This window comes from Varroa destructor, unplaced genomic scaffold (assembly GCF_002443255.2).
Source record: "Varroa destructor unplaced genomic scaffold, Vdes_3.0 BEIS01000004.1, whole genome shotgun sequence".
Taxonomy (NCBI): domain Eukaryota; kingdom Metazoa; phylum Arthropoda; class Arachnida; order Mesostigmata; family Varroidae; genus Varroa; species Varroa destructor.
This window is the reverse complement of record NW_019211457.1, coordinates 48,192,421-48,217,753: the sequence shown is the minus strand read 5'-3', so window position 1 is coordinate 48,217,753 and position 25,333 is coordinate 48,192,421. Positions and strand designations below refer to the sequence as shown.

Here is a 25,333-nt window from a genome sequence, read left to right as displayed (position 1 = left end):
TATGATCAGCAGTAAATGATATGACAAAGTAAGTAAACCTGGAAAACTTGAGAAAAGCATGGAATAATTTCAAGCTCTTCAACTCCTTACACGAAACCGAAGTTTCTGCTAAATGTTTTTACCTGCCTTTCAATTAATATACTAGCTAGATATGAATAAAATGAACAAAAAAGGAACAAATGTATATATTAAAAAAAATTAGAGTTCACATGGGTGTAATACAAAATGGTAGGGTCGATATGGTTTGATAATCAAATTTCCCCTATCTGGTTTCACTGTTTGCTCTATCACTCGAAACAATTTAAAGTCACACAGAAGATAATAAAAGTGTGTTTTATTTATTAGTCCAGGAGCTAAGGTATCAGCATTAGATATTCTAGGTTATCTATATAAAGGCCTACGGGCAATAAAAAATAGTAAACATATTGCCGAGGTAGGGACAGTGCACAGACATGCCAAATACAGAACATCTTAAGGTGAAAAACTTTCTCCTTACTTACAACAGCTTTTGGATTACATCTTGTGCGCTAGCCAGACATTGCACTTTCGCTTCTCAGTTCAAACTCTAGGTGGGTATGCCGAAGTCGTACAGCAGAGGCAACGCCGTTAGCGTTTTTCGTAGCCATGTCTATGATCCGCGGTCCCCGAGTGAGTCCCTATTTCGAGTAAACTGCGATTTCTATGGTCTTTCTTACGTAGTTTGTAACGTTGTTTATATTTTAAATCGCTAAATATATAATGTATTGTAAGGTATACTCACCCTGTACTTACAGCTACAATTTGTCTTCTTTCTAAAACTTTGCTTTCTTTTGTCAAGTTTCGGAGTTCTGCATTGGGACATATGCCTAATATAAATACAATACTGTAACAAAGAATTTGCTTGTATGCTTTGTTTCTTTGATATATTTTTTAAATTTAACAAATGATACTGCACGGGTAAATGTGAGAATTGATACCTTGCTTGACCAGCGAACGCTTTTGCGCACCTTTTAAAAGAGTTTTGCCACTTCTGTTACCCCTGAACATCACAGGAACGGTGAAAATTTGAACTGCATGTCTCTATTCCATAGTGCAATCATCGGTCAAACACTTAGGGGAACGCAGATTTCCTAAATACGAAACTATATTTGATATCTGAATACCTTCCCGTTTTTTAACATTATTTAACTATTTATTATAGTGTTATATTAATCTTAGCAATCCCAAGACCGCTTAAAAGCGTCTCACGAGTTTTTGTTTCATTTTTTTATTATCTCATGGCTAATATAGCTTTTCTTCGAATATTAATAACAGGCCTGTACCCGCTGACAAAAAGCATTGAATGAACTCTTTGAGATTCCAAATCTCAGATTACACTTTACCACCACCCTTGGTATCAACCTCAGCTTGAATACTTTCAGAATCAACTGCACCAGTAATTGAAAAAAAACATTTTTAGGACATTCGACTTAAGAGAAATTTAACTTGTCATTCAGTCGTATCGTAATATTACGCTAAAGATTCCGAAAGTATTCTTACATTCAGAACAACCTGGTATTTGATTCTCATCTGTTCAGAATACTAAAGAGGAGTGGAAAGGCCTTCGATAACTATTGTAGGCCCGTGGAGCATTATCCCCTTTACTTCGGCATGCCAAGATATAGTGAAGCATTTGACCCTTGTAGCACTTTTTAAGGACTATTTACATGAGCTCCTATTAAACCCTAACTTACTGTCACTTCCAGACACATATTAAGTTAAAGTTAACTGTAAAATTGTTTCGAAACACTGGCAGCCCTATAATTTTGAACATCTGGAATTTCGCCCTTTCTAAAGACAAGTAAATTTATTGGTTGAAACGTCTTATTTCACTGCGTCCGTTTAGCGTTAATCAATATATAGAACTAGAGAGTGTATCTTAGTTACTCCATACCTACTAAATCTTAAGGATACGTAAGATAGTCTAGGTTAGAAACAGAGCATAGACACGCTTCGTGCTGAGTACCTAGCTGTCTAAAGTAATGCTATTACATACAACCACCATAAAAATGCTCCAGCTAGTGTACTGCAGTGTGGCAGAATACAAGCGTTACACGCGATGAAGTAATACATTTTAGGGTTTATAAAGATAATTTTGTATGTAAAGATAATTAGGTTGTTGTTTGATGGGTAAAAGTACATTTATCTTCACTTTGAACCGCTTTAAGATATTTTTTTTGGTATTGATCTGAACTATTCGTTCCATGGGAGCGTCATTTGAGTATGATTAGCACGTGAAGCAAACGCAAATTCGACAAGAAGCGAATATATTCTACGTGGCTTCTTCAACATTTAGTACCCGACCTAAAACCAAGTGATTTGAGTAAGCTCAGGTTTTCTGTGCACTACATGCTGCTAACTTAAGAGACTCATGCATTCTCACCAAGTTTGCATTGCTTTAGTTCAGATAAATTCAAAGTTTGTGTGAAAATATGTTATAATAATAGAAGTTTTCAAGATATTATGCTTGCAATGTTAAGCCTGTATTTAAGCATATATAAATATATGCCTTAATACCGGTAGTCTTTTTCGTAAAAATAGAGGGATTATAGGGACTAACTGCCTTTTTTAACTGCGCCAACAAGTGCAACTCTTTCCCGGCTCGAACAATCTACACATGATTCTTTTCTTGTATATTATTACTTCGAGCTTACCTGTTGAAGTAGCATCTGATCATCATCGAAGAAACCGTCATCAAGGTCTACGCTGCCACTTACTAGGGACGGCACAGCAACTAGTCCCACGCCCTTTGTAGAGGCTTGAGTGACCAGCAGTTCGTTTTCAACATTTGAAAATATCCATGAGGTTGCAGTGGTATGATTGCTTAGAGGTAATCCTTTATGCATGAGTTTGATCGTTGATAAAACTTCCTTTGCTGTTGCATCAGTGCTAGCTCTGCCTATTTGCTGTTGATCTTTATAAACAGCATTTGCATATCGATCCTCATTTACTTCGTTAATTGTGAACAGAGTTAGCGGAGCCAATGATCGAGATCGTTTTCGAAGCCGTGAATGAAACGACATCTTACTAGAAAGTTTTTATGATTTTCATTAAGAAGATGGTATTTTCCTTTTTTTTGTTCACTGTTTTCGATCGACAGCGTATCCTTATCAATACTTGAATTTGCCACAGTAAGTAAGAAAATTAAGGAAAAATTATTCAACCGTTAACCTCCTAGTCTAAACAAATTAGTGCTTCAGTTAGATTCATACAGTACGATGTTAGTGTACTCCTATTCCCTCTTTTCATTGAGGTTCATTTTTAAATGCAATATTAATTCTTTTCTCATTTTTCAAAGCTTGATGATCACGTCTTGACTTGGAATGTACGTGGCTAAAGAAGAACACTCCTAGAAAATGATTTCAAAATAACCCTCGTATTGCTAATGTCTAAGTATGCTGACTTTATATTCAATCCAGGGCTATTTCCATATCAACCTTCATTGAAATCTGTAGGTTATATGGTCCGTTATCTTGTATAGTGCACATTTACTCCATGCCCGTGTAACTTATTTTGAATAACTATTTGTCATTCTCGGCACATTATTGCCTGCATTGGTTTTTAACAACACGTACGTACAACAAAATCAAAATCAATGGTACTAGATCCGCTTGCAGGGTACTGCCGGACTGATTGGTTGTACCCAACCGTGTGAGCTTATAAGCGATGAAAGTTTTTCGCCATTCGTTCGTTATATAAATTTTCTTATGTTTTGATTTTGTAGTAATGAGACAAATGCAGAATCGTGGTGAATTACTTGTCGTCCATCGCAAAATATTAATTATTATATATTTAGGGGCATGTGGTCTGTAGGTTGCGTTTTATCGAATCATTTGTCTTAAAGGCATTCATATGAGAAAAACACTGTCCAATCACCGATGCAGTGTCGATGGGCCCATCAGCAAGACTTGGTCAACAGAGCTTCAAGTAATATGTGTAATAGCCTTAGGCTTCCAGATTGTTTGGTATTACATTGACTAAATGTATATTGTGGTTCTAATAGTTAGTTGAGAAAAAAGCGCAAATATTTGGAACGTGTGTGTTAGGCACAAATTATGAATACATCTAGAAATTCAAAACAAGCGTGTACAAGAATGTGTTTGTCTCAAATTTTCTATATTGAGTTCTCGTATAATGACAATAATTACTACTGTAGAGTAAATAATATCGGATTTGAGCGATTTAAAAAATACTAATAGAAAATGAAGATTTAGTACTCTTTCCGTAGATTGCGTTAAAGTACGATTTGTTAATTTTCCTGAAAGTACAAAAACATCTTGCTCTATAAGATAACTAAGTAAAATTATTTTCACAAGTCCCTTCACAGTCACAAACACTTAATAAACGATGGAACATCGCTTTGTATCCATGTTTCACAATAAAGTGCGCTTTTTCCGTTTAATTCCAGTCATTAGAATTTTAGTCTGCCGTATCTTCAGGTCAACTAAACAGCTAACATCATAGCCCTTAGCAAACACTAATAGCACAATAACTGTCACTTGCCCAGGAACAGTAAGGACACAACCCAATGAATAAGTGAGCACTAAAAATTGGGCAATGTCTGTTGTTACCGCTAAACATCGCCTATCCCCAGTGTCTGTTATCTATAAAACACTAACGTCATAAGAACTGTTGGACCCTCACAAAACAAAAAGCAAAGAAAACAACCGGAAGAACGGGAAGGTGTTAGAGCAGCCTAATCTTACGAAACAACGTAATTTTTATATTTGCTAATGGTCCTTGTATGGTGGAATGCTAAAGTGCTTGCCCGTAAACTCAGGCACACGCGAGGCAGCCCAGATTCGAAACCAGGTGTAAAAACACTTTGCTTCGTGCTGGAAGTTAGCTCTCTGAGTCAATGCTGCAAACGGCTGGAATCGTCCTTTCTATGCCTTTCTAACCTATTACAACAGTTATTTTCTTTTTCCACTAGAGGAAATAGAGCTAAATGATTGGTGACATAGCAATAAACTAAACTCCATTGAATGTTTAACGTGCTTATTTCTGGCATATTATTAAATATTTTCGGTAATTAAATTCCCTCTCAAACAACACAGGAATTGTGAAATTTAATGCGTTATTTCATGTCTTCGGCCTCCTACAAAAAAAAAAGCCTAAAAAGTATCATATGTACGCTACTAATGATAGCAAAGCTCAAGGTAGTGTTTCAAGAAACCGCAGTTTATTGGATAAGCACAACCGGCTGATTGAAGTTTGTATAGTTTCAAAAATTCATGCGGAGCCTGCCAATAATAACCCAGTAATCGGGTGAACAAAGCGGCACTGAAAGCAAAGTCAAGGATGTATTTTTTGTCTCAGGAAATTTAACTTGTCTTTCAAACTAGGTCGTGTGAAAAGAATCTTTCAAGTTTTTCATTTAAAGTTGGATCGAAAGATTTTCGATCCTGGCTGGTGATAAATACTTGAAAAGTGATAATAACGCTTCCCAGAAATAACCACTGACCGGTAAAATCAAGCTTTGAGAAGTTGTCTATTATGTCGCACTTTTAGTGACCACGTCGCCAACATACTGAACGGTTATCTATCTTGATCAAGTTTAGGAGCTTCAATTCAGTTTAGACCTTTTTTTATTGTAAAATCAGCTTTAATATCTTTAATCGTTATGCTCTCAGGTGCATGCAAAGCATTACTTATACTATCAACACCTGCTATTCGGGGCGGTTATATAAAGCCCCTGTTGTACGGATCGTTCAAAAGAATATTGCCTCTATTTATTATTACATACTAAGGAAATATTTTCAGATTTATGGCTGTGATGTTGTGCTCGCATGGGATGTAAAACAACATTTTTCACAGTAATGCGTTTTAGTGCAACTTGATTCATCAATATATTTGCTACGGGGTCTAAATTTGGGAGCAATCAAAGCTATATTTTTATAGGAACGATATTTATATGTATATATGCACAACATGTTTATCAGTCTAATATATCACGTTTTTATTATCATATTATAAAGATGAGAAATGGCTGCAGTGGCTGTATAGACCGAAAATCAATTCATATTATTCAAAATTAAGATAAGCGGCATTTAGCGTATTTCGATTACCGTGCACAAATACTCTCTGAGTCAGTCATGACAATGTAAAACTTACCGCTAGGAAGCAAATACTGTTGACCTGTCGGTATTATCAAAGGCTTGTTCATGATACTTCCAAAAATGTTTATTTTCCAAAAATGTGTGCTTTTAATTGTGAAATTACCAATAAAGGAATAAATGAGGCTGTTCACATCGTTAAAACTGTGTAGACTTTTTAAAGGGCTCAGTGTATTTAATGAGAAAATGTTCATATTTTATATAATATATATATATATATATATATATATATATATACAGCTCAGATCAATTCACGTATGATTAAAAAGATCGTTACAACAGATCAGACACATTTTTGCATCATGTCAACAATAGTCATAAAACATGTTTTTATATGTATAGCTCCCTTACACTTAGTACACTATAGGGGAAGGTGGGTCTATATGAAACAGGAGCTACATGGGTTACTCCTTTTTTAATTGGAAAACATCGATTTGATTCCTAATTGAGATCTTAATCTTATGACAGTTTTATCTTGTATGAGCACAGATTAGAAATTATGTGCAATCCACATGACTGTATTTTTGACCAAATTTTAAAAGGTTAGAGTGCATGGGATAACTATGTATTCTTTCGAATTTTACCGAACTTTTTTAAAAAATAAATATATAAGATCATTCACCTGAATTATCGGCCACCATTATTTTAATTTCATATGAAACAAAATATTGTTGACTGCCTTTTGTACAGAAAGTCGCCTCTGAGTAGAACTCACCATAGTAGTCACATATATATGTGTATATATATCATACGAAACTAACATATCGTATTTGAGGGCTTATATCTCACATCCATAGTATTATTTTTGAAAGAAGTGACGGTGGTATCCTTATAAAACATTATCAAAAAGAATTGCTACCGTTGACATTACCCGAACGGTCTGTTCTATTGATCAGCACTCAGTGCTATGCGTAAGACAATCATTTAAAACCAGATCCATCCCCCCTATTTGTACAAGAACGACCAAAATCACAACCCTTGCTTCGTTTAGTGAAAATTTCCGTAATCGTTAATCGCTAGTGGACCCTTAAAATGGTGCGTACATGCAACAAAAAACAATACTAAAGTCAGAGTGCAGCCCAAGGCAGCTACGGTTGTTGCAGATAGAGCCTTTTCCGTTAAGGAACCAGCTTGGGAAGACAACCTTGCAACGGTGGCTTAAAAGTGTGTAAAAAGCTGCAGATTCTTATACTTTAAATGAACTTGCTACAAATTACTAAGCAACTGTACAAAAACTTACTCGACAGTCGGTACCGTACTTTCATAGCATGACATGATTAACCTCTTTTACGCGAATTTGAAAAAAATATCCCTTGGATGTACAATAAGTTAAAAAAAAGGAGCGATTTAAGTTTTCTTCGCAAGTTGCGAGATTTGAATGGAATTATACAATTTTATTCTTTCAGGAACTTTAGTTTGGACAACACGTCTTTTCTTACGATAGCGAACTTTTCAAAAGTGATTGCGCTTAAAACAACGAAACGGGTTGCTCAAATCAGATTACAAAAACACGGAACTGTTGTTACAGTGCTCATTTTCATGCCTGCAAGTCCAAACGCAATGCGGTTTTTTCTTTAGGGCGCACTTCAAGGAACACTTGCGAATGGGTGCACTCGTTAGAAGCCAAAGTTTTGGTACATTTGTTCACATATATCACACAGGAAATGGTTGAAGATTGTTTTAAGTATTTTATTGCGACCAATCGCTGTTTTCTAGGGAAACCATGTCTGCTAATGGTAAGTAGCCACGGAACTCACACAGACCTAAGTGCAATCAAGTTAGCTTTGTGTAAGGGCGTCCACGTTGTTACATTTTTTGCACACTGCTCGATCAGGTTACAACCTCTAGACGTAGCAGTCTTTAGGCCATTAAGAGTTCGACTTCGTACAGTTCAGACCTTTCTTACTATATACAGTAGAAGGGTCACAATTTATGGTATAGCCGGACTGGTGTATGCGGAAATTACGTACCATGGCAAATATCCTTAGGGAGCCTCAAAAGGTAAATACCTCTTTGCTTAACTAAAATATATTCAAAGAACGTAAATTTCTTCTTTTCAATGTCGCAGACTGATAATCAGCCGAAGGCATCGGGCCGTTACGGAATACCATTTCAGCGGGACAATCATTCATCATCAGAAATGGAGACCCTGTTGCGGACAGGCACGTTGTCGATTGTCACCCTATCGCAAGTTGCAACACACAGACGGCGTAACTCGTCTGTTGCTTTCATAAAACATAGTTCCGTTTCTGGATATATCAGCTTGGTCACTTCAGCTGTTCTACAAAAGCAACTTTATTCAAGTATTTTGTCCAAATTGTGCTACTCCTTTGTATATCAATATCTATTCAAATTGAATACTTAAGAAATCTTTAATTGATACGTAAAAGCAATATCTGACCTCTCCAATCACTCTAATTGGCTCTTTCGCACAGAAACATTAAGCCCCATTAAGTCTGACATAAACGTCTCAAATTGATTTTATCTCAAAAACAAACGAGTTATTGGTTCCGCACCTTAGGGCACAAGATAGAGAAGTTTTGTCGTAGCAGATTTTTCTAAAAAGCGGCATTTAACACATGTTGGCCTATTTAGTCCACCCTTTTAATACATTATTTTAAATTGTTATCAGAGCACGTTTTTTTGTATTGGTGTAAGATGCGTCAATTGGATATCTTTTTGACTCTTTATAGAAGCATGTACTAGATCATGTGCGAATACTTTATGCTTTCTCGCGTGTTCCGCCATGAATATAGGATGTGTCAGATCAAGCAGGTCCACGAACATAATTCGACACAAGATATTATGTTCAATTAAATAATGCAAATGTAGCCTTCGTCATGTAATATATTTCTGAATAAATTTAAATAACCGGTTTCCATCATATTACAAACAGCAGTTCTTAAACAGTGGGCGAGGTTACATTTTATCTGAATTTTGTATACAAAAGTATGCTGCATTTTTTCTGTTAACAAATTCTGCGTTGGTGTGGGATCCTGTATGGCTCAAGTATACACAAATAGGCCTACAAAATTAGATCATATAATCAGTTTGTGTTCCACGCAAGATAACTTCAATATAAAACAACGTAGTAACTAGCATTTATAAGAAATCAGATCTTCTTACCGAAGATTAGGCAAAGCAGAGAATCTAACCCTGGTTAATTAATAAGGTCTGGCATACAATTCCATCCGTGTGTTCCAGACGATAATTCCATCTTGAGTGTGTACAGTTTAAATGTCGTACTTCTATTTTTAGACTAACACAAAATATCAAAAGCACTCTGTGTGGAGTTTAGTTTTTACTGCCTGTGTAGATGCTACCAGTCCCATGTCACCAGCATTATTATAGTTCCTGCAACATGTATGTAGCGGGGCATTAATACAGAGCTGTACAGTGTGGAAATCCGTCCCTCTTCCAGAGAAAAACGAAAGATTTAGTCATGCTCAATTTAACTTTTAAGACAAAAACGGGACTATAGCTTTTTTAGGATTATAGTTTCAGGGGCCAAGTTCTTAAGTATCGTATATACGTATCGTAGATCATTTGAACTGCGATCAAACAGCCGTTTAATAAATCTTAAATACGAAATTTTTGCAAAAAGTTTCGTATACAAAAAACTGCCGGATCTGCACATCATATAATACTATTTTTCAAAAGACATCCGCATCACTTAATTTTTTTCAGATGATTTTCAGCCCACATAGTTTCGATTGATCTGGACGGCCGGCTTTGATATGCTCATGAAGTCCTTAATGTACTTCTCAGAAATTCTATAGACGCGTTTACAAAATTTAAGGGTTATGTAATTTTTCGAGCGAAATACACTTTGTATAGAAGATCTTATGTAAAAAGATTTATTAGATTTATTATTTTAATGTTTAATAATGATTTATTATTTTAAAAGATTTATTATTTTAGAGTTATGTAAAAACTCTCAAATACTTAATGTGTGGCTGCGTAACTAAGAATTAGCAACCATAGAGATTAAACTGTCAGCTACTAAGGCAAACTGCGAATATGAATGCATATTTACTGACAAAGAATTTGTAGTACGTACTGATCCTAAACAAACATAAAAAAATATCTGCCATATCACCCCCTACTGTCCATTTCCACCCCTACTCCCAATAGAATCATATAGTGATAATTCAACTTCAGCTCAACTGAGCAAGCGTAACTTCTGAATTTTCACAGGTGGAGGTTGTTTAGTATAATTCAAATTATCGGTTTGAATCCGACGATCACGATGCCTGGGTTATAATTATTAGCTGTTAATGAAATCTGCGTTATCACAGAATATCCACACTGTGTACTATCGAAATCTACGTTATACATTTATAACATGTAAATGTAAGGGCTTGGTTCTTGGCTTCTATATTGTGACAAAAAAGTTATTTGATATAAATGATTTTTTGTCCTTTTACATCCGTCTACCGTCTTAAGACCTAAGAAGAGTGGGATTTTCTCCTTGGTAATTTCTAGTGTCAAAAAAACTTTGCATACATTTCTTGCATTTAAGCTATGCTGTGCGTAATAGTACTAATTAATGATTCAGATGAGATGAATGAGATCATCAATTATGAACTGATTCTATTAATCGACTGGCCCCAAAAAAACTGCAACGCGACCTAACCCAATGCTTTAAAACGCTTTAATATTATAGATTGAAAAGAAGCAGAATCCCTCTCGGACAGCTGCTGAGCCAAACTGAGAGATTAATTTGCCTTAATAGTTGGCGTGATAGAACATTGAACATGAATAAAAGCTATACATGTCCATATTTCACGAATGTAATCTACTAACATTAGAAAAAAAATGCTTTTAAAAAGATAGACATAAACGAAAAACGGGTTGTCAAAAGGTAGTGGCTGTTATTAAGCAAAAATTAAAGCAAATGTTGCTTTTAAATAATATTATTAAATATGCGCCATTTTGATCAATGATCATCTACCATTTTTGTATTATACATCATATAACATCGTAATCTCGTGACTATACAACTTTGTTGTTTCTGGCCAAAAGATTGTGGCGCGCGACTTGTGCATTTTTTCAATGAAGCTAAACTAACTCCATTAAAGGAGTTTTGCAGAGACTGAAGCAGATGGTAGTTTGATAATGCAAGGTCCGGGCTATACGACAACTTAGTTTCTTTTCTGTTCACTAGTTACTAGGTAGGTTTCTTTCAACGTTAGTGCAATCTTATTGACAATAGAGGTCCGAATCATCGTTTGCCAGGCGACAGCAACTCAATGCATTTTCCTTTTAATCCCAATAAATATTTAACATTACTTTTGTTGGAGCCAGTATGGGTTGTGTAGTTCACTTTTTATTTGCGCATTATCGACGTATGTGATCTACTTTTCATTACAATCGATCAGCTATATAAGAAATACCTCGATTTTGTTTCGCAAATGGAAATAAGACCGAGTAATTCCTTTTGCATCGATTCGTATGATACCCAAACATCTAAGTGGTTTAAAACTATTTGGTCATAAATAGTTTGTTCCGTTGCGGTATTATGGCTACTCACGAATTGATCTTACTCAACTTTCGCAATGATTCCATCAGGTTTTGTTCAACCAGGAGCATCTTTTACATCAAAATTTCCAGAAAGCGATAGAACCACCTTTGCGCTGTTTATTCTGATAATGCATCTTGACCACAAACTATCACATTTTTTTATGGTCGAGGACAGCATTATGAATAGGCTAATTTGGCCTTTATGACAATAAATACCAGTAGCAGTAGTAGCAATAGTAAAATATAGCAAATGTAGAAATTTCACTCATCTTCAAGCTTGAATTTTAGCGCATCCACAGTTGTCAGATCTTAGATTTCAGACGACACTAACCCGGCCTGTCTCGACTAATATTACCTAAGATATGTACCTTTAGCTAGAAAAACGGTTAATACTTTATGTAGTAACCCAATATGTAGTAGTACAAAAGGACGTCCCCTCATTACAAAAACTCGCGTTTCTATAACCCAACTACAACAATGTTGTTTTCGAAGTGAGTTCTGTTTGAATCATTCACGGATTGAACAAAAAAAGTTTTAGTAAAAACTAGGAAAACGAGAAGTAAAGGGAAAAACTGGTATAATTAGTCATAAATGAATAAAGCCATAAAAATAGTGGAATGGAAAAAGTGAGGAAAGATCATCCCGAAGGATCTCATATTTATTCTATAGCAATACGTGATTTTTTATATAAAAGCATTCCCGCTTTATTGTTATTGTTAATATCAACAGTGGTTAAGGAATCCAGAGTCAATAAATATATAAATTTATTCATCTCTTTCTCGCATACGATCTGCATTGTACATACGCAGGGGATGCTGCTATTCAATACTATCCAGTTATTTTTTCTAATGAATTAGGTGAAAGCAAATTATCAGTTCTCTGACTAATGTGTAACTTTATTTTCTGAAACTGTGTTAAGAGCTCAGTAAAAAAATGAATACTAACTGCTATCAGTTATTGTTACCATTTAGCAGACAATTCATACGTTGCCCTGCGGTACTTTTGTAGGCGCTTTGTGTCGGGATAGTTTAATTTTTTTTGTTTTTGGAGAAGCGTTTTCCGGTTAGCAGATTTTGCATCGATAACTTCTAATATGAGTAAGTCATATGAAGTGTATAAGCTATGTGACTATTCTCACACCAACTAGAAGGTGGTTTTTAGCGTTCTTAAAGCGCTCTGGAGGAGAGTGTTGTCGTGCAACTAAATCATGTTACGACTTTTAAAGCACGTTGCCTTATCATTTAAGTTATTCTGTTTAATCAGATGAAGCCCGCAATTTGCTGCATTAACTTATCTGACGTATCTTGGATTTTAGGAGCTCATGATAGGAAAGTCCTTTCATACAAGACAAAATACCCGTAATCTTTTTTCGTAAGTATCTTAATCTATTCGGACATTTGTCCAGGGCTTATCCACAATGATCTCCTTTGTCTTTTTTTATTTGTCCTGTTGTTTGCAAGTAAGACATAACTTCTTGTTAAGTTGCTCGTAGTTGATTAGCTAGTTCCAGCTAAAGCAGAACTTTCGTCCAGTCATGCCTGAAATTCTGCGTTTTGGAACGCCTCGGGATATTGAGTCCGTAGAAGATGAGAGAAAGATTTCTTTGCAAAGCCCACAAAACCACAGTTCCTAATAGTGATAATCCAAGGTTGAATCCATCAATTCCGTATCAAGTTACCATTCATACAAAACAGATGTTTTTGAAACCACGTTCAGAAATGTTGCTACTAAGGATGAACAACAAAGGTTCAAATACCTTAGAGCCCGTAGCGCGATGCCGACGAAAATTAAAATTTAATTTTCAATTTAATTTTCGTCGGCATCGCGTGAAAAGCTTAAATTTGAAAGCAGCTTTAAAATTTAAAGCTTCTTTCAAATTTTAAACTTTTCTCGAATGCTATGAATTGAAACAGTGAAGGTCTAAGCCGAGAACTGACTTGTGTGCATCTAATAACCTTAAAGCTGGTTCACCTGTTCGGCGCAAGATTTCAGAAAAACACCACGTTGTTCGAGTCAGAATCAAACCACTGTGTTATCTTGATATTGTCGTAGCGTTGGCTCAAAGTGCTTCAATAAAATACGTTACTTTGGCTCGATTATTCAGTTCTTCTATACAAATTCAATACGACACAAAATTATCTTATCAAAAAGACTATTCTGAATGCGACTATTAAATACTCTGATCCAAGTATTTTGTTTTTTTTTTTTATAATATTTATATAAGTCTTCAAATCCTGTAAAAGCCGTATCATTGTACATAGAGCCACTGGCCGTTGCTCGGCAGTTGTGATTTGACTGAGCGACTTTACTCCGGATTTATACGACGGCACTGCCACAGCCCTTATATGCAGGCTATAGTCAATATTTTCTGTCTTGCTTGCGTAGAAGAGTCCAATATTCTAACGTTCTCACAGTGAGTCCGTCATACGTTGGGAACATATCGTGTTTGATCACTAACGCCTTTCTGATGAAGTTCTGAAGAATGAAAAGAGAATGAAACCTGGGTTCCATCTGGTTCATACTTATAAGTGACATAATAACATAATGTTTCGATTTTTACGTCTGGCTCTGCCATCAACCATTGTTTTAGATATTAGCTGTAATAACAGTCCTGATCGTAATCTGTTTTCGGTAGTATATATATATATATTGGGTCGATTCGGTAATGGTTGTGTAACTTTGGACAGTGTGTATATTGGATTCCCGAGCTCTCAATTGTAATCAGCAATAGGCCAAAACCCTAGCAGTACGTGCATGTGGTTAGTCAGCCGGCTTCGTTTGCTTAAAGAATTATTTTTATTTTCGATTTTTTATCGCTACTGCTGTTTGTTGCCAAAATACACACCGATTTGCGACGCTGCACTTCATAGGGAGACTGGCGTTTGAGTTTTTGGACGAAGGATAGATTTACATCGTATGAAGTCATCTTGCGAAGATAGAATTCAACAGAGTCTGCTCACGATGCATGCGATATGTCCCGTTACATCAGAACGGTTATGCTTCCGATTTTTAGTCCTAATATCTAAACCACACAAGCTGACCTCTGACACCAGCTTACACACTAATCGTTTCAAGCGATTTAGTCTCACTATTATTTTGCACACTTCAGTTTATTACGACATCCATCGGAACTATTCTATATAAGTCATTATCAGTTATTAGGCAAACTTAGGTTTAAGCAGCTTAAACACGATATTAGAGGCTCAATTGTACACTGCAGTTTATTCTTGTGCTTCTCTGAGTGGCTGTTTTTTGCACGAAGCCTGCATTTTATAGTGTAGTGTATTTTGATCTCTTTGCTCACTACGGCAGGCGCCTACGAGTACATATACTCCACATACAACAGAAGTCGGGAAACACACTCAAATAACTGTCTTTTTTGTCACTTTGTACTCAAAATAATTGGACAGCTTTCCGATAAGAAGAAATGTTAACGCGTTCTACACAGAGTTACATTAAATTGCAGCCGTTCATGCAGGTGAGTATACTGTGCTAGCACCTTCATAGATTACAGACGTACGCATAAAAACTGCCATTTCGGTACTGTTGTAGGTACTTAAATTCTATTCTTGTTTTACCTCCACTGACAACCAGCAGAAAGGTCTTCAGCCAAAGATTGGCACCCAAGTATGTAAACCAAACAATGTTGCTTTTTGAACTTATTAAAACAAATTTCAACAACAGGTTGAATGAGGTCTTTGAGCCTGTCAACCGCACACCGACTAATAAAAACTCATTTGATATTTTTTGCTTTTGTGGCCACGTGTATTATATTATTCAGATAAGTTTTTTTGGCTACGCTGCTTTGAGGAACACCGATTTAGGTTAGCACTGATCTGGAGATACGCACGCTGATTGTCATGTTTGCCGCGGCTAATACTGGTGCGCTAGCAGGCTCGCCACAACTATGCGAGTCGGTCAGCTTTTGCAACGTGTGCGCTATATGTAGGCTATATCAGTTGAACAGAGTGATATTGAGCGCAAGGCCGTCTCGAAGCTGAAGTGCACCGTTAAGCAAGGCTTTTCGACGATGCATGGAGAGACTCTTGGCTAGTCCTAGCCTGAGGTTGTCAAGACTAGAGAGCAACTTTTGACCATCCACCATCTTGTAGTAACGCTCGAATTCTCCATTTAATAATATTGCGTTCCCACTGTATATTGACCCATTCAGAAATGGCATCTAAGGATCATCGTAAATCAGATTTTTCAGACAAAAGGTAAATGTTAAATAAGCATTCTTTTTTGTCTGAAGGAATACTCAATACATAGTGCCATATAATTAACATTTAGAAAATAGCTGCACTAGTCATAATAGTGGATAAATCTACCAATATAAAACATCCTTTATTCATTCAGACATTTCCTTTAGACATTTCATTCAGAATCGTAACCGGGGCCCTAAAATCCCAAACCGGCAGCATTGCATTTAATGTCATAAGCGGAAAATAGAGAAAATGAGAATATCTTAACCTCATTGAAACGCATCTTTCCTTATATAAAGCATTACTATAAACCTGCTGTACTATCATCAGTAAACTCAAAGTGGGTAGTATTTTTGTAACCCATATCAAAACCAAAGCCGATTTTCAATGGATTGTCAATTCAGTTAATTTGAGCCTTTCACAATTCAGCTTTTACAGACTACAGTAAAATGCAAATTCCTAGGACTTTCTATTAGTGGTTGCCATACGATTGTTTGGGATCGACCTGTCCCGCTAACTCTAAAAATTAAGAGCACTTTTACTCAATACAGATCTTATATTTTAATATAAACAACGCTTATTTAGTGGACTGATGCACATCATCTTTATTATACTTATTCAATAGGTAAATATATATATTTCACGTTATCAACTCATTGAGCTGCCCTGGTTTCACCTTCACCTGCAAATCTGCTATATGTCACTAATCTTCTTAATTTGAAATTGAAATCTTTCAATATGATGACCAGCGTGAATATTACCTCACATCTCAGCAGCTAGTTTTTCAAAAACGCCTCTCACATAGGTCAGGCTTCTGCACATGCAATAAAAATTAACTGGATAATTGTAGTGGGGCTAAAGCGGAAATCTAACTATCATCTAAAGTATTGTGATTCATTATGATCCTGTTGATAATCTTCGTGTTAAACTAAGTTTAAAGAATCAATTAAAATTATCATATTTATAACACACATTTATTGAAATTAGCAAAGGTCATTTAATGATATGATATCCTGTTTGTGTGTATCTCTAAAGAAATCACTGAATATATTTCACTTTATTTTAGACACAACCGTTGTGTTCTCAAAAACATATTTCATTTTCACAGCTTTTTATAGTCTTTGAACAATATTAGCTGTATAAATTATATTTTACATTAATTTCTGTACATTAAGTAATAGTGCATTGAATCATAGACACATCTGACTTGAGCTTTCTAGCAAAATCTGCTCTATGTTGCGACGAAATATTCATTTAATGTATACACAGTTGGCATTTTTGATGTTTTGAATAAGAGTTTATCTAGGTTTAGAGAAATAAAAATGAAGCATTTAATAATATCTTCGACTTATCTAACAAGAAACGCTCTTCTAAGGAGTAATGGCCCTAAATGCTTGATGAAATTAACACTGCTACTCTTGTTTGTAATCTGCATTAACTTTCGAAAAATGTACCGTGCTTGTGACATATGAGAAGACGTATTCTTAAGATAATATCTTAAGAATACGCCTTAATACTAATACTAATACTAATTTAATACTAATACTAACTTAATAATAATAAATACTAATTAATAATTAATTTATTAACTAGTATAATTTGCTCAGATTACTGTCATCTTGACACAGCTAGTAAAGAATAACTGAAAACCATGGAGGCCTCAGCTTTTCAGTGAAGAATTAACCTATGCGCCAACATTCGTGATGTCAGAAGTGTCTCCGATTTAGAGTGCTGTCACACCTGGTAGATTAACCGTAGACAACTGGGAGCGTGTGCAGAAATATATTGAGAGTTACTCTGCTCCTCGTATCGAGGTGCATAAACATTGTTGACGATTTAATTTGCTCCGTTTTCCGAACTGCACTGATATCGAGGTCCTTGTCCGAAACGATGTAGATATAACTGTGGGTATAATGTGGTCGCTCTATTATGTTTATCGTACATACGTTTTTCGAACAATTGGTAACATAATTTCTTAAAATAAAAGCAAACATAAGCACCTTTGACAAACCGATCTTTGGGATCGCGGATCCTTAATACGAGTAAATAAATATGTGCCAAGAACATATAGGATGTTCCAGCTTGACACTAAGCGGAAGCACACCTCATTTTGTGCTAGGTACTAGCTTAAAGTTGCGTAACCGAAACTGTTTTAGTTATATTAACATAATACATTAAATTTATCCACATAGCTGACCTTAATGCATTTCTGCTCCTCATCATTCAAGATGAACTCTGCAAATCGTCTGTTACAGTAAATGTTTAAGATATCTTATCATTGTATTATTATTATAAAGGTAAAAGAACCTCAAGTTTCTAATCCTATAAAATCCATAAAATGATAGCACACAATAATTTTTACATAATACTACATAATAGCAAAACACAGTGTTACATTAATAACTCGCTATCTGTTATGAGTTGTTTAAGTAATAGTATCAAGAAAATCCAGTTTTGTGCTAATTATTTCATTTAGAAGCATGTGGGAAGTTTTATGATGACTAATTATAACTACCACCATCGTTATTGTTGTTATTCAGTTTATATTCATGATAATAATTTACATTATTTGAGACACATACTATGGTATTGTTATTACCTTTTGCTTATATATATTACATACTACTATATAAAATAGCTTGCGTAAGAATATAAATACAGAAAAATAGTAGACAGCGCAGCAGCCTTCCTGCCTCGTATCGGCGGCATCAATTTCGTCCATTTATCACTCAAGTATTGTATTCGTAAGCTTTATCGATAGAAACGACGACCACGAATCATTCACACGCCCAGTCGCCCCCTACAGCCAAGGAAAACCCAGGATCACCCGCATGGACACCAAATCAGAATATCGTCATCTAGCCTTGACCCACCGAAGCGCTCTGCCGTCAACGCACTCTCCATTCCCAATCGCCGTCCAACTAAGCACGCTTCACTTTTAATCTTTGCGCAATCGTCGCAAACGACAACAACATGAAGTACAGCAACACCAACTAAATATCAGCAGCAATTATCAATAATGGCCGCATAGCGCAGCATTGAACAAGTCTTGACTCCCAATGCCTTCTGTGCCGATATTAACGGGATACAGCCCCGAGCCGAATAAAACACAGTTTCTAAAAAGTCGCTAGGGCGCGCTTTTTACGGGACAGGCATCAATACGTAGTAAAAGAATCGTGAATGTCTTGGACGTTACTTGAAGGGCTATGTTTACATTACACAGCATACGTTCTTAGCTCGGGGGGGGGGGTACTGATCTGGTTGTCGGGTCCAGGTAGGACTGAAGGCTAACCACATCTTATCGACTAAGACCGCTGTTGCCTCTCTGTGTGTTGTATTCTGTGGGGTCGCCGCTTAGGGCACCAATGGCATAGCTTCGGAAAACATCTAGCAGCTAACAGCCACTACAGCTATTATTCTTCCTTCTTTCGAAAATGAAAGAGGCGACAATCGTGAAATTTTTCTGATTCTGATGTCAGTTAGACTTAATTCTGTCCTTCAGTACCGCAGGCATACTTCATATTTAATATTGTGCAAAGACGTCATTTGCGTGAAGATTGCACTCCGATGTACTTTAAACAGCAGTAATTCATATTTTTTTCCTGACACATTTTTGTCTTAAGCGCTCCTAAGAAAAATTCTGTTTCAGACAAGGTGTGGGAAATGGATTAAACGTTATAATCATTTCGGTGCAATTTGGGTTGTTGGATTGTTTTCTGATTATATATCAAAAGCTGGTATTGCCCGAACCAGCTATATATTTTTTGAGTTATAGCAAATATTCGTTAAGCAAATATGTTTGTTCAAATAATAAGTTTCTTTTCTCATATTTCCGTCTGCCTTGGAGCTATATTTTTCAAAAAACGGAATCTGTGACCACCCTAAAGCTCAAATGGACCAGTGTATTTGAGATATATGAAACAAAATGCCCTCGACTGCTAGTTTAACGTATAAACTGGAAAAGTTAATTTGTCTCATAGTCCAGCTCAGTCACAGAGCATATATATATAAACTACAGCATCGTATTTTTGTACTTATTGTAGCTCAAATTAGTGGTGCTATTATTCAAAAACCATATGTTTAAGGCTGTTTTTGTTGAAAAAACTGTGATAATCGCATTACAATAGTGAAACGCCAAAACTGAATAACATGGCCGATATATGCATCGTATTTTGGATAATAACAGGCATGATTTATAAATAACCAATAGTAATTCGTAATACCGCAATCGTGGATAACTGGACAAGGTGTAACTAAACTCTGACTACTTAATCAAAGATGACCACGACGGTTGCACAGGCTTTCGTGAGACGGAGTTAGCTTTGAAAAACTGCTCATGTGAGTATGATTCTCCCTCATATCTATATAAGGTACAACCCTTAAATATACCAATATTTGGGTCATTCAAAGACTTCCATCAGACCAACTAACATGTTGTGAGGATCTATTGTACATAAATGATGACCTTTGATCTAGCTGGCTTAGCAATAAAGTATTATAAAGCAACATCCTCTCTAGCCAATGTGAGAATTCCTTCTTAGCAGACGAAGATTTTCCCTTTAGTTTGATTGATTTTCATAGTGTAAAGTTACTTGTAGCTCATACAGACCCATCGTTAACCCATATAACCACGCGTTGTGAGCTCTATGGGCCAAAGACAGCCTTTTGCCCACTGAAATTTTCTTGAAAACTAACGAATTGTTGTAAGCGCTATCGTTATAGGTCACGAAACCTGAAGCTTTAGTAAACACAGTGGTGTTTTTCATTTTGCTTTTTTGCGTGGCCACGATTATTCGCAACGGTGACGTTAAGTAAATTTGGCCTATGCGGCCCTACCGTTTTCTTAACCTTGCGACGTACCTTATAAAGAAAAATTCGTTTTCTTCATGGCGACTCCAGTAAATGCCAGAAGACCATTCGAACTTTACTTCTCAAAAAGGCGAGATATATGAAGCCACTTTAAAAAATTCTGCTGTATAGAATCATATTGAATACAAAATAGATTTGTTTCCAACAATATAAACGTATGACGTTGCAGTATTGAATAATATACATTGCAAGTAAATCAAACGAAGCCCTTAATACTAAATTATTGAGGATTTTGTAATTACGCTTTGTGCAATAAATTAGCTGTTTAACATCAAACTATTAATTTCTAATTGGACTTTCATGGCGTGGTATCAGAAAACGACTTGCTGTAGTAAGAACAAATAAAAGGAGCGGCCAGTATTTCGAAAAGAGGATTGACCAGCTGCTCTCTTGGGTCGGTATTTGTGAAAATATTTGAATAGTTTGCTATAAGCAATTTTTATTTACCACAAATGCGGGGGTCGAAGAACCTACTTTAGACCCTCCACATTTACCACACAACTTCCATCGATAGGGTTTGTTTACACCTCTGTGATTTGAGATTTTTTTACGTCCGACACCGCCGTTGGACATTCAATCAGACGTCTTGTATGTATCTATTATGCAATGGAGTACTATAATGATCTTGAAACTAGTAAATACTAAAATAATGGTTATACAATTTTTAAACAAGAGCCTTTTTGTTTTTCTGTGAAAGGCATAATTGTCACCTTATTTTTGTGTACAATTATGTATAATACGGTCGATTTTTGCTGCATTTGTTGTGAGAACGTGGAAATTCACAAAAAAACAACAATAACAAAATACACTGACGTCTCCAAGAAAAGCCTGCTAATCTAATGTTCTTACGTCTGGTACAGTACTTCAGGTTCTGTGGCATATCTTTAAAGAAGCGATATTTTTAAACTAACAAATAATCATAGTTATTGATACCAGTTCATGATGATATATAAAATCTCACTAAGAAATCATTTAAAGAAAAAACTATTTTCATTTAGTATCAGCATATAGTCCTTAGAAGGTACACTACCTTTTAATTAAATAAATTATTTTACTCTTTACACACTGTTGTCCAAATATGCCAGCAGATATGAGTTTAAACAAGTTTTGAGCATAAATATCTCCATAACTTGGGATATGTAAAACTCCCGTACTATTAGTATCGCGAGAAGCAGTTATATAAACAAATTATGAGCCCAAATAAAGTACCTTGGATGGCAGCATTTATACTGCACAATAGCAGTTATTACAATTTCATCTAATTTCTTGGCAGTCTGGAGATATCAGCCACTCGAGTGGAAACCATAGACAACAGAGGTATTAATTCATCAGTACAGAGCTAAAAGAAAAAGAAGCATAAAGAAAAAAATTAGCGTAGTATTTAAAAAAAGACAATAAAGTAACAATATCTCATCAATCCAAGAAAAAAAGTTGCTAGGTGTGTTGCTTTAAAACATTTATTTCTCAATAATAATAATACATTTTTTTTTACGGTTATTCGATACAATGCTAATTTCTGTATAATGCAAGCACATTCTTATATACTAGTATATCACATTTTTGTAATGTTGGCATTAGCTTAATGGATGCACGGATTTTACCGCTATTATTATTGCTACTATGCATAAATGATTACTGCTTCTTTTACGAGTTTACAGAGTTATGCGAGAGTAACAGCAACAATTCTAATCTACTTAAAGCAGATTTAATCAGCTGCCGGACGAACACAAACACATAACACAAACGAGCCCCGTTAACCTCGAGGCAAGCACGGCATTTTTGTTTTTAATTTTTTTAACAACAGGACAACATTAAATTGACAGGACAACATCATTTAAATACGGGACACTTACAGACTACGAAACGATAATAGTTACATATTTAGACTTAAAGTGGTTAGAAAACCGAGGTAAAATAGTGTATTGAGGCCAAACAGCATTGTTGCATATATGTTGTACACATGTTGTTCATTCCAACAAGCATGGTCCAAGGAGTTGGTAGCGCTCATGCACAAATGATACATTGTAGTCTCCCTATAAGAGTACACATTATACCAAAATCGAGACTTGACGTGCTATTAATGCTTCTGAAACTGCATCTACTCAAACTTTCCATAAAACTTTTTTTAGTGTAATGAAGCCATTAATAATTTCGCTTTTAATCTTGTTCGAATCTGGTGAGGATGTTTATATGCAGACACGAGTATTATACAAATAATATTTACAGACTTGGATGTAAGTTGTTAACGATAAACAGATCTTTTCCACTGGCTGTTGCCGTCCTTTTCTTCTGTCGGCATTCCTGAAATGAGAATACAACAAACTGTATTTTTTCCGATGTTTCTTAGATAGAGTAATTATTTTGAAGACCTAGTTTAATCGCTCTTTAGGGTAGTAAAATTCGGGTTGCATATGCAATTGAGATAAAAACAAGTATCACTTTCGGGATCTCTTAATCCACAATAAAAAAAGTCACGACTGGCGTCACTTACTTGCATACCCACTATGGGTCAATACAAACACCGGAAGGACACGACAGAGATAGATCTGCCCCCAACTTAAGTGTGTTAGCAGTTGAAAATCGTTCTCATCTTTCGATCAATCTAGTGTATCACGTTCCTTGCAAACGGCGTTCCATGTCGCTTGAGCTGACTATACAACAGTCAGCTCATCTTTAAATTCTGCGGATCTTCATAGCGTATGAGCTCAATGCACGACAAAGCGGCGGCTTATGCCGGGTCTGACGTCGTTTGCGTGCTGTCTTATAGAAGAAAGTGAACGACCCGCGCCGTGCCGGTGAGGATGTGAAGGTCCCGCCAACCCTTTAAGCAGTATGAGGCTTTTACTAACAGCAGTAGATCTGAACAACAATACTAGCAAATGAACAACACGATTACGCAATAACCTACCGCTAGATGGCACAGGTGTGGGCTAGCTCCGCGCGCATTTTTGGCGAATGGACGGCATGACACGGCAGAGCAGTAGTTGTGATAGCAGCTTTCATAGTAACAGGAGAAGAAGGCCACTGACAACAGCATATGTGGCCCACTCGTTCCCGTGGTTCAGATGCTGCCGGTAGTCACAGCTCAATCTAGACTTTGGTGAGGACTTGCCAGTGGAGCCACCAAAGCAAGCCAACAAGTTTCCTTACCGGCCTTGCGATGAACCCCAAGGCCACCGATACGCACACGTATATGGACAAACAGGCAGATGACGTTTTAGTTGTAGTGAATGGATGTGCTAGTATCGGCTACCGCCGAACAACAACAGCCAAATGGCAGAATATGACGCCCCACTCTGACGACAACAATGACTCATTCGGTCTACTTGTGGCCTTAATTAGGTCACCATATCAACACTACAATACAAATACAACTCATGCAAGTTCAAGCACAAAAAGATGCACAAAACACAGCATCCTACCTCGCTATATATTAACAGAAGCTAAAGAACTGGCGTGGGCATTTCTGATAAACGCGGTTCTACTAAACGTCGGTCAAGAACAAGGGCTCCTTGTAATTGTTAGCGAAGTTCGGTACTGCAATATATGCATGGAACAGAATACATTTAATGAAGTTTTGACAAAAATCAAAATGGTCACAGGAAAATGAAGCATATACGATCCACTATTTATAGATCTTTTAGGCTTTTCGATATCACCCAGACACTTAATATGAATACTGGAAAATAGTAAAATAGACAAACACTTTGTGATATAAATGGCTAAAGCCTAAAGGCTAAGCTTTGTGTAAATAACTTCTCACTTATATCAAAAAAATATTTCTTATGAAGTAATCACTGCATTACTTATTGTGGTATATTTTTCGATTACATGGAAAAGACTTAAGCGAGTATAAACAAATCAATAGATATAAGAAAGTATTTATATGAGCTCTCAAGCCTAATGCAAGGCTATATGGCATTGAATGAGGTTATATTGTTAATCTAGATAGAAATCATTTGATCAACGCGTCCTCACCACTCAGATGCAAAAACCGACTCGGTTCTTCGGAGCAGCTCATGACAATCAGAGAACCAAGTAGTTTAAAACCAAGTAAATTACGAAGTCTCTTAATTACCTAATTGCAAAATGGTTAAGTCAATCCTATAAAGAGGAAAAGCTGAAATTTCCATTCGGTTTCAATATATTATATATTTACAATGATCATAATTCGTAAAAGAATCCTGCAATATTATTACAGTTAAGGATGTCCATTATAATAGAGACTGCCAATTATTCATATCATCCCCGATCATAGGATATTTTCCGTTGTCATATATCACCAGGTTCCTTATGGCCATCGAACGGTCATTACCCAACATCGGTATAATCAAAGTCAGGCTGGTCAGACGGAAACATACCATTAAAATATTGTTTATGACAGTTAGAGCTGCGGTATGTGACATGCAGACGATATGTTATTCTTTAAAAATATGACCATAGGTTGAATAGGGTTAATGCAATATACTCCATAGAATCACCAAAAGACTTTGAGAAGTATTTTATAAGAAGAAAAACTTCCGTAGGGTTTATAAAAGTGCCTATGATATCTAACCTTCAATTTCCGACAATCATTTCTAAGGTCAAACGTTTTAAAGAGAAAAA

General features: G+C 36.0%; 1 protein-coding gene and 1 long non-coding RNA gene across 4 annotated transcripts in view; both read right to left on the bottom strand.

The window, feature by feature from the left end:
• Positions 1–14,899, bottom strand: part of ClC-a (chloride channel protein 2) — a 67,160-nt gene extending 52,261 nt beyond the window's left edge. Inside the window, exon 1 of one of the 3 annotated variants that reach the window (XM_086986207.1) lies at positions 14,503–14,899. In XM_086986207.1, the coding sequence (XP_086842333.1) occupies positions 14,503–14,583 (81 nt within the window). In that variant the 5' untranslated portion in view covers positions 14,584–14,899. Of the gene's footprint in view, positions 1–2,672; positions 4,554–14,502 lie in introns of those variants that run through there. The other 2 variants (XM_086986206.1, XM_022805836.2) reach the window with 2 other exon arrangements.
• Positions 14,900–16,811: 1,912 nt separating this feature from the next.
• Positions 16,812–23,651, bottom strand: LOC111249241 (uncharacterized). Its single transcript, XR_002672844.2, has 4 exons — positions 23,637–23,651; positions 23,220–23,549; positions 21,938–23,029; positions 16,812–17,761 (listed from the first exon to the last, which is right to left on the bottom strand). It is a non-coding gene; the product is annotated as an uncharacterized LOC111249241 (long non-coding RNA).
• Between the last annotated feature and the right edge of the window lie 1,682 nt (positions 23,652–25,333).